Source organism: Vipera berus, assembly GCF_964194415.1.
Source record: "Vipera berus genome assembly, chromosome: 2".
In the NCBI taxonomy this organism is placed as follows: domain Eukaryota; kingdom Metazoa; phylum Chordata; class Lepidosauria; order Squamata; family Viperidae; genus Vipera; species Vipera berus.
The window spans coordinates 118,619,071-118,634,223 of NC_138203.1; the positions used below are offsets into that span (position 1 = coordinate 118,619,071).

Below are 15,153 nucleotides of genomic sequence, written 5' to 3' on the forward strand. Positions count from 1 at the left end.
GGCTGAACCACAAAGATACTGGAATAATATAAATCCTACCTTTTGAGAGTTGTGTGGGAAGCTATAAAGGAACATACATAAATCCCAATATAAATATAGCACAGTCATCCAACATGCACACACCTTAAACGACTACTCAACAATTGCCCAAGAAAGTAAGTAGTGTTCAACTCACAGTATAAAAGATGGCTGATTGAATTGTTTCTCAAAGGGAATGAAACTTGAAATCTACTTAATCAATGAGACACATTTATTTTAAGATTTTTGCCCCTCTGTGAAGCCAAGGAGCTTTCCAGTGGAGATTATAAATAGAATAAGGCTATAAAATAAAACAAAAATACCAAATCAATAAATAATAATTGAGTTGTCTTCTATATAGAGGTAATAAATTACATCCAATCGGTAGCTGTCTCGGCAGCTTGCAGATGTTTATGTCAAAAGTTTTGTACTACAAAAGAATTGAGCAGGCTGGTTTGAATCTTTAAAATTCTATGTGGTGGTGAATGTCTGACCTTCTAGATTTGGGAATTTTGAGTTCAGTAACATCTGAAGAGCCACAGGTTCTCCACATTCTTTTATTCTATAGCTGGAATCTCCTCTCTAAAAAATAATCTGGGTGAGGTTTGCAGATAAAATATTTCTTTCACTTTGTGGAGAAAGGCAAATTATAAGAAATGGACCCTTCTGGCTTCCTCACAATGTCAAGCTTACTGTTTACTGTTTTTCAGAAACCAACCTGTTCTAATTTGGCTCAGAATGTATTTTAGGAACACATCAGAAATATTCATTGAGTTGAACATTTATAGTAATCTGCTCTAGAAGATATCAAAGCATGTATTATGGTGCCCAAGTCCATCAATTTCCTGCTAAAAAAGTCCTCTCTTTGCTAATAGGAATGGGGAAATGCTTGACCTTTAGATGCTGTTGAATTCAGTTCACCGGTGCTCTTGCAGCCTGGGAATGCTGGGTATGCAGCAGTATCTAGAATAGTTTTCTCAATCTTGGCAACCTTGAGATGTGTGGACTTCTGCTCCCAGAATTCCCCAGGCACTATATGTATATGCTGGTTGGAAAATTCTGGGATTTAAAGTCCACACATATTTGATGTAGAACTTGGATCTCATGTGCTTTAAGGGAATATTTCTCTTGCGTTCCCCTATGGTCTGCAAATGCCCCCAAGCATTTTCTCTAATATCTCATTCTTTCTCTCTCTGAAGTCTTCAGTCTCAAATGCAGCACCTAGATAATTTGGATCTTCCCCAAGGATGGCAGCAGCAATCTTTGAAAGAGGTGAAGCCATTGGATGGCATTGTGAAGGTATTTATTATTAATTTGTATGCTGCCAAATCTTGTAGCCTCACAGCAGCGCATGATGAAAGAGAAACAGAGTAAAACATCCATGGTGAAAGATGCAATACATTTTAATAAATCAAACAAAAAGGCATGTCAGATTAAACAGGTGATTAATACCAAATGGCATACAATATTTGCTAAAGATGCTCTGGAAGTGTATCACTATCTTCAGAAGGCCATTCCCAAGGAGCCAGTTTAACTTCTAACAGAAATCTGTTGCATAGAATAAGCATCAATGCTTATCACTTATAAGACTGTTAACAGTGTTTTCTGTCTTTCGTCCCTATCACCTCATGAAACTGAGGTTCTCTGAAGAGACTGGCCAATTCTTCTTGGAATGGGAGGTTCTGAAAATACCTAGAACCTATAAGTCAAAACTAGCATGTTGAATTGCCCCTGGAAATCTTTGCTAATTAGTGCAAGGCCTAGAAGTTTAGAATTAGAATTAGAATTGTAGAGTTGGAAGGGACCTTGTAGGTCATCTAATAATCCAGCCCCCCGGCCAAGATAGTTGCAACATGACAACAGCAGCTAGTACCACTCAATACTGGAATATTGTAAATATCTAATCATACAGTTATGACTTGTGTCACTATAGATATAAGCAGCCTCAAAGTTTGCAAGCATGTGGTGGCGACCCTCCAGAAATTATTGTCCAGTAGGACGTTTTAATTCACATTAGAAGTCATTGTAGGAAAAAACTAAACCTGTATTTAACTTGTTTCCAATTCCCACTTTGAATCAAATCAAATTTTTATTATGGTCATAGACTAGCTTTGGAAGGGTGAAATACAAACAGTAATTTTAAAAGTGAAAAAGAATATAAAATACACAAAGTTAAAACACAAAGATATATATATATATATATATATATATATATATATATATATATATATATATATATATATATATATATATATGGATCTTTGGTTATTCGGGTTTTTCCCCGCGTAGAACTAAAGGTGTAGGTGCAACGTTTCGACGGAATCCCATCCGTCATCATCAGGCTGGTGGCTTTAGCTTCCTTCTTCTGGGAGAAGCATGTGGCTGTTTGTTCCTCTTTTTTAAACTGCCAGAGGGGGTGTGTTCTGTGGGTGGAGGTGTGCTCTGATATATATATAAACAAAACTCTTTAAAAAGGAATAAAAATTAATCCAACTAATATGGACACATTTGTCCAGTCATCTTAATAGAGATGCCAAAGTTTTTCACGTCTTTCTTCCATGTGCTGTTTTTTTATGTAGGTTCTCAATTGACGCTACAGTCTTGCATTTTTCTGATTTTTTCCCCATCCAAATTCTAAGAAGGGTTAAGACCATGTTTAGCTTTCTATATTATTTGATACATTTTTCTCATTTCATTGTTATTATACTCAATCTTACAAATCAAATCAAGTCCAGCTTTAATTCAGGTCTTGTCCCCCTTTTAAAATGAGGTGCCTGATTTCTTATTTGAAGCTTTTGATTGCACAGTTAAGCTCAAGAGGCCTCTCTTTCCATTCTTCTGCCATTCTGAAATTGTTATCAGAAGCAAGGCATTCACCAGAAAGGAAACTCATACAGACAGAGAGGCCAAGATTTGAAATTGGACTTTGGTTTTTGTCTTTGGGAGCAACAATCCATGCTGATGGTGAAGTTTTTCTAATGGAAATAGGCCTCAGCTGGAACATTTGAACAAAAGGTTCTATCACATTTTTCATGAATAATAAGCCAAGATTCTGCAGAATTCCACCGTATTGTTTTGTGTGAATGTAGCTATATTAAGTTACAGCTAGAATGTGCAAAGACAAAACAATCTGTATTTGCACAATAATTTCCAGATTGAGGGCAACATCTGAATTTGAAGTACTGTGCCAGGAGTTATATTTTAAAAAGCAGAAAAATATTTCTGATTTAATTTCATTTAAGCTTTAAATATAATTAATACAACTTTACCCTCTGTTACATTAAAAAAAATCATGCAATAAATAGTTTTAGTAGTGTCCAGGGTGTGATTTGCAGGTTTTGGGAACCACATTTGGTATGTGAGACTTTAGGTTGGGCACTTTAGAGTAGCATGAGGGATGAACCTGATACACAACCTGTGCTGGACCAGATTGTAGCCAGCTTAGGAGTTAAGAACTGTGTTAGAGTATTTAGCATTTACACAGTTAATTTGTATCATTGAGAGAACTGTATGTAAGAACATTGAGCATTTAAAGGGTTAAACGCTGTTTCCTTAAGAGATGGCTTCTGGGAAATGTAGTCTAGTGTACTATAGTCCTATAGTTCAGGGCTTTTCAACCTTTTCACCCACTGTACCACTTTCAGGATATGGCAACATCAGAGTACCACCAGTCACCTAGCAAGGTGTCAAAAACTTAATGACCAAAAAAAAAAGGAAAAAAGTGATGAAGTACAAGTAGTCCTCGACTTACAACAGTTCGCTTAGTGACTGTTCAAAGTTACAATGGCACTGAAAAAAGTGCCCCCCAAGCCACAACCAAGCAAGACACCTGCCTGCCTGCCCGGCAGCACTCTTCCTCCTGTCCGAGGTTTTCATTGTTGTGAGCATTTCTGTTGAGGATTGGCAGCAGGGGTGGGGTGGAGGTGTTTGGTTTCTAATCCCCCCCCATCTGCTGGGTGGTTGCAGCAGGTTTTGGTCACTTCACATGACCCTGGGACACTGTGACCGTCATAAATATGAATCAGTTGCCAAGCATCTGAATGTAAATCACAAGACCCTGGAGATGCTGCAACATTCCAGCTGATCGGCGACTCTTCTGGGCTCAGCAGAAGCACCAGGATCAGTGCTGAGCTCCAGCTGGAGCCTGTCGCTGATCCTGGCTCTTCCACTGAGCCCTGACAGCCCTGAAGAACGCTGATCCTGGCACTTCTGCTGAGCCCTGAGAGCCCTGCAGCTCCAGCCATCTCTCACTCAGGCTTGTGCAGTGCTGCACCAGTTCAGCTCATTCCCCTCCCCCACTACCACTTTTCTAGGATGGTCACGTACCACCTGCCAGGTGCCAATGTACCACAGGTGGTACCCGTACCACTGGTTGAAAAGCCCTGCTATAGCTAGACAGTGGGAGGAGTTAAAAAGTTTATTGCAGGACATCCTGGTTACGTGCCAGGTGGTAAAGCCTTTGTCTAATCAACCATGCTACACATATGACTAGCAGCTGTAGCCACACATAGCTGAGATAGAGAATTACCCCTTTTTACCTACGGAAATGAACAGATATGGGCATATACTGTAGAGAGCCTTGGTGGAGCAGTGGGCTAATGCCTCCTTAAGTAACACCAGCTGCCTGCAATTAGTGCAGGTTCGCATCCCACCAGGCTCAAGGTTGACTCAGCCTTCCATCCTTCCGAGGTAGGTAAAATGAGGACCCAGATTGTTGGGGGCAATTAAGCTGACTTTGTAATAATGCCGCTTGGGGTGTGTGTGAAAGCCCTAATAAGCAGGCATATACATAGAATGAAGGCTACTGCTAAGCTTGTAAGCCGCCCTGAGTCTTCGGAGAAGGGCGGGATATAAATGGAATTAAAATAAAAAAAAATTAAAAAAAATATATGTGCTTCTACAACCGGATGTCTTTACTGCAAAATGTAAGTCTTTGCTTAAAGTTCCTGGACAATAAAAATATCTGTTATACAATTATTTTCACTGAGTTGAACTGTCTGGAATTCTGGAGTTACAAAGCATTTTAATTCTGAGAGCCAGAATACAACCTGTTAAATCAAGTAATGAGCCCATTGTTTTAAAGAGTTACAAAATGTTGCACAAATGTTGTCCAGGTGATGACAAAACTTCTGGCTAAAGGCTTCTGGTACAATCTGGCAAATGTCCCTCATTCCTACCCCTCCCCACACAAGTTTAACTTTGAAAAGGTAAATGATTGTATTCCTATTCATCATGGTGACAATGTTTCCTTTGAGAATGATCAAATTAGATTAAATAGAATATGGATAAAGTGTATTTAGCTTATGCAAAATCTCATTGTTTATCACTTTATCAAAAAAAATTCTTGTGTTTTTAGATTGATGGGACATCTTCCTCTTCTCCAGAAAGTGAGTAATTTTCTATTTGGTAAGATGCAGATTATCTGGGGTACCTTATCACACTGGGCACAATCAGATTGGGAATTCTTTTAGGTAATTGCATTAAAATAAATAAGACTATAGATTAATTAGTAGCGATAACTAGTGGTAATTTCATAGAATTTGGGCTGCATTTATCTAAGTAAGTCACACTTGATTATTTATATCCTGTTTAGAATTAATTATCTAGTAGTTGCAGATCTAGTCCTCTGTTCATACTTATGGATCAGTATAAAAAATGCCTCGCCCAAGCAAATGGTAGTGTTATATCTCATATGACCTCAAAAATGTTTGGTCTCTGACCTAAACTTCTAAATTTTTAATCCCTTTCACCCAGCTAAAATATCAAAATGATGAATTAATTAAAGGGCAAACTATTATTTGCAAAATTATCCATAAGGTTGATTAGCTCACAGGGGATAATTTTTTTAATAGTCACCTGTAACCTTATCTATTATCAGCTAAAAAAACAATCCATTCACTAGTTCACAAGAAAGTTATTAGAAAGAATTTAAGGAAGTATTTTCTGTAGTGTAGTGTTTCTTATCTGTAGCAACTGAAATAATTTTTGGCTGGGGACTTCTGGGAACTGAAATCCAGACATCTTAAAGTTGCTAAGGCTGAGAAATGCTGCTCTAATGGAGAGTAAATTGGTTCTAAATTGGAAATAGTTCAGTTACTGAAATTCTTATAACTTCCATCTCAGTAAATCTGGTTAAATCTGAGTTTGTGAGAATAATTAGTTTTGCTTGGCATTGAACTATCAATCTTAGCAAGGGTACCAAAAGGCCTAGGTTGCTTTATCACCAGGTTTCACCTTTTGAGCTATGAAAACATCTTTTGGCTCCAGCATTCTTCCTCTGCAAAGGGACCTGGTTAAGCTAACTGAAAGTAATGTGTTCTTTACAGAGGGAAATTCTACTGAGACCAAACTTGAGTTGGCTTCTGTTTCTCCTCAAAAGCCCATGGAGGCAACAGCCAAAGAACAACTGGAGAATGGAGACATGTCAGGAGATGGTGGGTATTAGCCATTGGCAAGGTCTGCCATTTTGTAAGGGATCAAGCCAGGTCCTTGGGTGATGATAAAAATGAAATCCACAGTCCAAAGGACAACCAGCAATCCTGCTGAGCAAGTTTGCATCTGTCACATGATTTCTTGCAAATATGGACTTTGATAGAGAGTGGTAGAAAATTTGCCATCACAAAAATATCTTGGTTTCAGCTGTAAGGAGATTGCTCTTTTTTGAGGTCAGGACTTTTGAAGGTTCATTCTGGTTTTAGAAGAATAATCTGGGTATGCAGTGGGGATGGTAAAAATTACTTTGTTTTGCTGAGAGTTTGTGACAAATGAAATTCTGTGGTTCTCAGGAGCTCTTTAGATTTTCTTCCTGATAAAAGTATTTAATGGGAGAAATTAATCTCTGAAGCTGCCTTGTTCATTGCAGTTATTGACCACTAAAATGCTAAAACATGGGGAAGATTCAGTGTATATGACATGCACTTTAGCTTCATGCAAAATTATGATAAGGCCCAATTTCATGAAATGATTTATCCTATACTGTTCATAAAATCAGCTGCATGGTAAACTTCTAGTTTGCAGGCCTCATGAGAGTCACACGGTCCTTGGCATGTCTAGATAGCTCCTCCCTCATAAGGCCTCCCCCTTCTGCCAAAGCCCTGGTCTTTCCACCCCACCCTACCCTCAATTTCTGTCAGAAAGATCTTATATCTGATTAGCAGCTGATGGGAGATGACTCTCTTCATATGCACACAAGCACTATTTTATACCAAAAACAGCTTTAATAGCCCCTTAGTGGATAATAGAGATATTTTAAAATGTCTTTATTAAACAGTTAGTAAAAGAGGTTTATTTTCCCCCTAAAGACAGAAGGAATGTGCCTTTTGACTTAGTACCACAGTAACTATCCATGACGATTGTTCTACAGATTTCTTGGATGTGTTTTGAGGATTTTGTATTAGTGTAAATGGGATGTATAGGGAATGTTAGGCTGAATATTTCCCCTCCCCCATATATATATATTATGTTCTGCTGAAACTTGCTGGCCCTCTGGGATACTCTTCAAGGGTGACATGTAGGCTGTGGTCACTCTGGACAAAAGCTAGACAAAAGTGTTTCTGGTTTTGTGCTATTCCCCCCTCCTTGCTGTTTCTGCCCACTCCTCCTTTCTCCCTTCTCTTCCTACTTGCCCAGAGGACTAAGGAACAGTGTCGTTTTCCCAAAGGGTGCTTTTAAGATCAAGCTTTTAAGTTTCAGCCTGTCTGTCTCTGCACTGCAAAACTCTGTGTGTGTGTGTGTGTGTGTGTGTGTGTGTGTGTGTGTGTCATTATAGATGGGGAGGATTCTATAATATGAAAGCTGTAAGCATTCTTTGGTGGAAGGGACATCTTGTGCGGGTAGGGTTATCTGAAACTTTCAAACATGAACACCATCACATGAAAGTGAAGCTGGAAAGATAAAGTTATTGTGCAATTTCCTCAGTGTCATCAGTTCATCTGCACTTAATGGAGCTTCTTGGCTAGCAGACAGATCCCTACCCAGGAGGTTGCTTGCAGAATTGGAGCTGTAAGTAAGAGCAATAGGAATCAGACAAAAATGGGGAGATAGATCTAAGTAAATGCAGCAGACTGTACCATGAATTTGGAAAAAGGGATTAAGGGGCTGAGTCAAAGGTTGCTTCATCTGCTATGTAGTGGGGTGCCTGAAATGGAAATTCTAAATTGCATTATCTCCTCCCACCAATGCACAATCCCTTAGGGAAGATCTCTGATGGAAGCCGCATTGAACTAAATGGAAATGGCACAACTGCCCAGATTTAAATCAAGGTAGGAAGATAAGCCAGACCATGGTGTAAAGGTCAATCTTTTGGTTATACAGTATCTAGCCTCCCTGATGCTGCAAGATCATTTTATATCCTTATGGAAGATTGTCAGATTTAAACAACTCTGTGGATTATCTTGAGAGAGCCTGTCATAGTCGAAAGAAAGAGTCCTCAATGTCAGTATCTTGAGTGACCCTGGTAAAGCTCCACCTTGTACAAAGCAGGCCTAAAACAGAGCCTTGGGGTATCCCACTGCTTACCTGTCTCCAAGCAGATGTAATTCTATTAAGGACTAAACGTTCAGTGTGGTTTGTCAGACAGTTACAAAGCCATTTGGTGGTGATGTTGTCTATCTCACATTTTTTTAGTTTACCAAGAAATAGGCTTTGGTCTACTTTATCGAATGCTTATGGAAATCCAAATATACTATGTCCACCAGCATGTTTTGTTGTTAGCCGCCCTGAGTCCTTCGGGAGATAGGGCGGGATATAAATCCCATCAATAAATAAATAAATAAAATAAAATAAATTTCACTGGTCCACTAATTTATCACTCTGTTGAAGAATGAAATAAGGAGCCATGTCCAAACTAGGCACAAAGAGGATCATCACAGAGGTAGATCAGATTAATATGAATCTCCTTCTCCATGTGAAACTGAGAGGTATACTTTTAGCAAGAAGCTGTCATTCTCATAGCCTATAAGACTCAGGTTTTGGAGGCAGGTGGAGATCAAGAAAGCCATAATACAGCAAACCATAATTTGTACTGTAAACCATTATGAATTTAGCAGATATGTTCAGTGAACATAAATCAGCTCTGAGAATTCTAAAAAATGTAGTTCTCATGCATAAGGAGGGCACATAGTTGAGTAAGGTTGGCTTCTATATTATTGGTAATATTTAAAAAGAGAATACAGATCAGGACCAGAAAAGTCTGACATTTTCTTTTGTTCTCCAAAGGTATTTCTGGCAATGAATGCAGCTCTGAAAAAACAGGAGTCAAAGTAAACCCAGTGACTATAGAAGGTGGGGCCGCTCCTACTACGAAGAATTTGGATCCTAGTGAAACCCCTGCTGCTCACCAAAGAAAGCTGGCAGTAGAAAAGATGGTCATCAGAGATCATTTGGGGCAGGAAGTGGGAAGCATGGATGCTGTTGGGCAGACACAGAACTTCATTAGAAAAGAGGACGAATTGGAAGACCATGATAACATGGGAAATGACTGTGAAGAATGGAGTACTTCAGGTAGTCTTTGCAATGTGGTGGATCAAAAGAAGACTGGTTGTGCTACTGAAAACAACCTGGACTGTGATCTTGATAGCCGTGATGGCCCAGAGGGAGCATCTCCAACTTCCCATGATCAGCAAAACCCTTCCAACCTTCTGCAGGACAGTGCTAACTGCCTGGATTCCCCCAGGAAGCAGGGAGATAGCGGGCAGGAGGTAGGCTTGTTGGTCAAGGAGGCAGTTCTTATGAAAACGGGGCAGAAAGAACTATCAGAACAAAATGCAGAGGAGGCAGAGCCTGCCAGAAACCTGGCAGTCTGCGATGTTGCTACAGAAGAAGAAGAAGAAGCAGTGAACCAAGCAAATCTTACACAGAAGGAAGAGATGCAAGAATGCCATGAATCAGACACAGTAATGCTGGGGGAAGCAGGAGAGGGGGAAGAGACCAAACAATCTGTTTCAGACCAGATCTCTCCTGGTCAGGAAACAACAATTCTGAACCCTTTGGAAGAGGCTAAGCTAGATCCGGTAATGACTTCATCTCTATCAGATCAGATTCCTTCTCTGCCAGGTACTAAAGTATCCCTTCCAGAACAGAATCCATCATCTTTTCAGGAAACTGAAACTCTATTCCTGGAGTCAGAACAGCCGTTATTATTACATCAGAGTCCATCACCCCTTTTGGACCAATCTGTTTCATTGCAAGAAAATAAGGATTCTCCTCTAGGTCAGACCCCATCTTCACTGCCAGAATCCTTCATAGCGGCAAATCCGTCATCTCTGCAGGGCCATGTTTCTTCTCCAGAACAGAAAGCATTCTTATTACAAGATGATACTACTCCTCAAGAAACTAAATGCTTCTTGTTGGATCAGACCCAATCATCCATACATGAAGCTAATGGAAAAAATCTGGACCATATCTCAACAGCTCTTCAAGAATGTAGTGATTCTGTGGTAGATCAAATACTGCCTACCTCTCCAGACCAGCTCACATCTCTGCCAGAAAAGATTCCTTCCTCATTACATGAAGGACAGAAATCACCCCACATCTTGCCAACTGTTCTGGACCAAGAACAGTCTGTTTTGGAGATGAAAAGTCCCCTTCCAGATACAGCCCCTTCTGTTACTAATCAACTCTCTCCTCTATCTGATCAAATCATGCCCCTTGAAGAAGCCAATAATTCTTCCTTGGAAGAAGTTCCAGTACCTTTGCAAGTCCAAATGCCAACTGTTACAGAATCTCAAACACTGCTTCTTACTGAGGCTGATAAGTTTCCTTCAGGCCAGATCCCATTATCTGAGAATGAAAAGAAGGAAACACCAACGACTGAGCCAGACCAAATTCCACTTGCCCTCCATAAGCAGAAACCCGTATTTCCAGATGGCAAGGAGGTGACAGGATCTCTAACTGATCATTCACCACTTCAAAGTCAGTCCTCTTCCTGCTTTCTAGAAGTATCACTTCAAGACCAAGCTCAACCAACTTTAGTGGAGCACATGTCAGCCTCTCTGCAGGACCAAACCTCTTCCCTTAAAGAAACAGAAGAGACTCTTGCAGGAAAGACATCTCCATTTCTTATGGAAGAGACACCTGCACTGTTGGATCAAGCTCCAACCTCTAACAAAGACCTAGGTCCAATACCACAAGAAACAACTGTCCTTGATGCTTTTCCGACTGTGAACCAAGTCTCTGCTCAACCCCTTCTAGATGCAGCTGTAAATTCAAAGAATCAAGAATTGAAAGAAGATAGAGATTCTAATTTGGCTTCAGAAGCAGAGACCACTGAGATGCAAGAAAATATTGCTGCTGAGCAACAACCTTTGTTGAATGAGCTGAAAACCGCAGTAACCCCACAGGACATTTCTCTAGGAGATCAGCAGCAGTCCAAGAGTGGGATCCAAAAGCACCAGGGAGCCTCAGTCCAGGAGGCCCCAATTTACATCACCACTGATGGCAATACTGCCTCATGCCACCTTCAACCTGCAGCATCACACCAGGAGGAGGGTCAAGAGCAGGGGCAGAACAGACGCAAGCAGAAGACGTGCCAGTGCTGCTTGGTAATGTAAGCTTGGCGTCTTTCACAAAGTTGAGGAGAATAGGTGTCATTGATCTGGTCCTAGCAGCAGGCTCTGAAAGTGGTAACATGCCCTGCTAATCATGTAGTGTAAGCATCTCACACATTCACGCATGCGCATGCACACACATGCATACAGTACACACTCCATGGAGGGACTTGGAGGCGAGTTGCATAGATGGGTCCATGGAAGGCTTGCTGCGTCACAAAAGAGAGTGTTCAATGACAGGATTGTTTCTGTTTATTGATAACTCCTAGCTCATCTTCCAGCTTTCCTGGAGGCAGCATATGAGGAATGCCCTGCTTGGGCAGATTGTATTGGCCCCCACACACTCTCCTGCAGCATGCACACTTCTCCATACACTAGTAGTGTAGATCTACATTTTTCTTGGCACTGTCAGGTACTGTATCACCGTTCCCTCCACTTATAGTTTATGTGCCTGCATGTCATCCTTCTTGTGCGTGCATGTATATTACACATTTAGAATGCACATGTATGTGCACAAAGGTTACTAACATGCAAACCAAGATAGAGGCATATCCATCTTTTCTTCCTTTGGCTTGCAAGGCATTTTCCTATCTTGGAAAGCACCTGAGTTATGTGCCATTACAAACCTACAGGCTTCTGCAACTTTTTCACAGGGCTGGACACAAAGGCTACAATATGCATGCAGAACTCCTGCCATCCACACTTTCCGCATGTGCCTGAACACCCTCTGCTGAGTTGGCATGACTCACCAAATCAATCCGGATCCACTCCAGACACTGAGCAATACCCTCTTCCTCCTGTTCCCACCTCCTGCACCTCTGCTAAGACGGCCAGCTGAACACAACTAAGCTTGCAGGGCAGTGACACATAGGACACAAGAGGACTTGCTGCCAATAGGTGGTGCATTGCAGGGACTTTGGACAAGGCACTACTGGAACCTTCTCTCCCAAATGTGGTCTTCAGCCAAGATCTCGTGTGTGGCAGACTCAATCTTCTGCCTCCCAAAATGGGACTAAGAACCCTTTCCTAGCTCTGACTCTCCCCTTCCTATAGAAAGCCTGGGTTTGTGTCCTGCTAGGTCACAGGCTCTTCCCTCAGCCCTTCACATCCTCCTTTCGGTGACTGTTTATTCTATGCACTTTGTTTTAATTTTAGTTATATAAACCTCTGTTGGGGCCACCACCTAAGCCAGTAAGAGCCTTTTACATGTCAGTTTCTGGCTAATACTGATTCTCAATTAAAGTCAGATGCAATGACAAGTGACACCTGTGCCTCTGCTTGGGAATAGGGACGTGGGATTTGTCTCCTGGGCTTGGAAATGGGGCAGGCTAGCAGACCTGATGATCCACTTTGTGCCAGTTATCAAAGCCCCAGGGTGATCTGGGGAGCGGGGGGTAGACAGATGAAGAGTTGGTGATCCTGTCTCTTGTCCAAAGTTTTCCAGTCCTGGGAAAGAGGTAGCAGTTAAAAGCCACTTTGCTATCCCTACTTTTCCAATAAGGGCTTATCATGAATAATAAATAATAATGCACTATATTTATATATGGCTTGCAAAGTGCTGAAAGTACACCTCATGCAGTCTCAGTCATACTTAACAATACAGTTAAGTAGGTCCGTGCTCCATCACGAAAGAGAAATGGAGTGGGGAAAGCAGAGGCTGGAAGAACACATCCCTTGCTTAAAACCTCACCGGGCCTCAAACTTGTTGTAGCTTTTTCCTTCTAGTTATGGTTGCTGAGGTATTATAAGGAGTCAGCAGGGGTAAGCATTGCTGAATTGAAGTTTCTTCCAGGGGTCCAATTCCAAATGTTCCAAGGGGAGAAGAAATAGCAACAAAAGTCATCTGAGATGCATAATATATACCAGGTGTGTTCTTGGCAAAGCTCATATTTGGAACTGGATTGGTGGTGAAGTGTGAGCTGTGGGTGCAAAAAAAAAAACAACAAAAAACCTGCCCATTGTCTTGTGTCAATATAAGGACAGAAGTGGCATCTGAGTAAAAACAAACAGTGCTCAATTTGGGGGCAAATACATATAAAATTCACAGTGCTAAGATTACAGTGTATATTTATAGACACAGACATACATATCTTCCCTTTCAAACTGACCCAAGGACAGAAACTGATACAAGAAAAAAAATCAGAGGAAAGCAAGCTTGATTCTGAGCTCCCTTATTAAATCTGCCCATTTCTGTCTGCAAATAGGACCACTTTTTGCTGTCCGTGATGATTTTTCCACCTTTCCCATATCACTACTGGCCACTTTGCCTGTAGGGTATTCCTGCACACAAGCTCCTGAGAAATTTGTATGAACACTTTTGTTGGCTCTCCTACCCAATCTTTTATTTCCCCAACAGGTACTTTGACTTTCTCACCAGAGTTCTTTCCTGAGATTTAAGACAATTTATAACTTCTTTTTGTTACAGAAGCATAATAATTGTGCTATGCAACCAAAACAGATTTTGGAAGATCTGAAGGGAGAGAAGGTGAGAGTGAGGGTTTCATAGTGTACAATGTGTGACAAAGCTATACTTGATCCTTTTTAGACTTAGGCAGGGAGGGGGAAAACGGATTTGTCAGATTTGTAGCCAACCAGTACTCCAAAAACAGATATTCACCAGACATCTTGGAAGAAGAGGTCCTTGAAAGATCTTCCTTGGAGACTCAGATCATGCAGGCTCAACTTGGTAAGAATGAGATGTGAAACTGATCAAGCCAAGCCTTCGTTCAGTGCCCAACGAAGCAGTGGATTTGACAGCTTTGAGAAAAAAGCACACATCATTTTACTTTTCACCCAAGATTTATGAGGGACTCTTTTCTCATGGACGGTTCATGAAAGAGACAAAGTGCCATTTGATTTTACTAAATCCTACTGAGAAAAGTGAGCCCAGAAGTTTGTCTACCCAACTTGACCTACCTGGACCTGCCCTTTAGCAAGGCTGCCAAACTCTGTTTTCCCCCAAATCCCACTCTTTAATGTGACAGCAGGCACTTTACCAATGCCATGACTAAGGCAGGGACTGATTTTGTGTCATCTTCATGTATGTTCTTTGTCAGACTTTCATTTTTACTTTTGACATGGCAATCTTGCAGTAGTCTCCATCCCAAATCTGGTTCTTAGCATTTATGACACATGATCCTAAGTCACATTATTGCTTCTGACAAGTAAAGTCATCATGGAAAGCCAGATTTACTTAACAACCACATGACTTGTTTAACAACCACAGTTATTCACTTAACAATCATGGCCAAAAAAAGTTTAGTAAAATCAGGTGCAACCCAACAATGGAAGTTCCAATCACAATTGTGGTCAAAAATTGAGGATACCTACAATATTTGCCTTTGTACCGTATTATAGTGATTATACTTTTTGCTCATCACTAGAAGGCAATATAGGATCAGTTTTATTCCTACTTGAGTTTGTCAGCCTTAGGTGGCCCCCACAAGTTAAGCCTGATATATTGTATTCAACCAGAATTTGAACTCATGGTCCTTACAATATATAGCAAATATAACCACTGAAATAGAAGGTTATATTAATTCCACACTACAGGGAGGACCTGAAGTTTCTAGTATGAGCCCCAGACAAA

At 40.8% G+C, this 15,153-nt stretch overlaps 1 protein-coding gene across 1 annotated transcript in view; it reads left to right on the plus strand.

Annotated features, from left to right (window-relative positions):
- PALM3 (paralemmin 3) overlaps positions 1-12,771 on the plus strand; it is a 30,686-nt gene extending 17,915 nt beyond the window's left edge. The window contains exons 5-8 of the mRNA XM_081317919.1: positions 1,218-1,317; positions 5,375-5,405; positions 6,345-6,452; positions 9,235-12,771. Coding sequence (XP_081174045.1) covers positions 1,218-1,317; positions 5,375-5,405; positions 6,345-6,452; positions 9,235-11,567 — 2,572 coding nt within the window. The 3' untranslated portion in view covers positions 11,568-12,771. The remainder of the gene's footprint in view (positions 1-1,217; positions 1,318-5,374; positions 5,406-6,344; positions 6,453-9,234) is intronic.
- Positions 12,772-15,153: the final 2,382 nt, after the last annotated feature.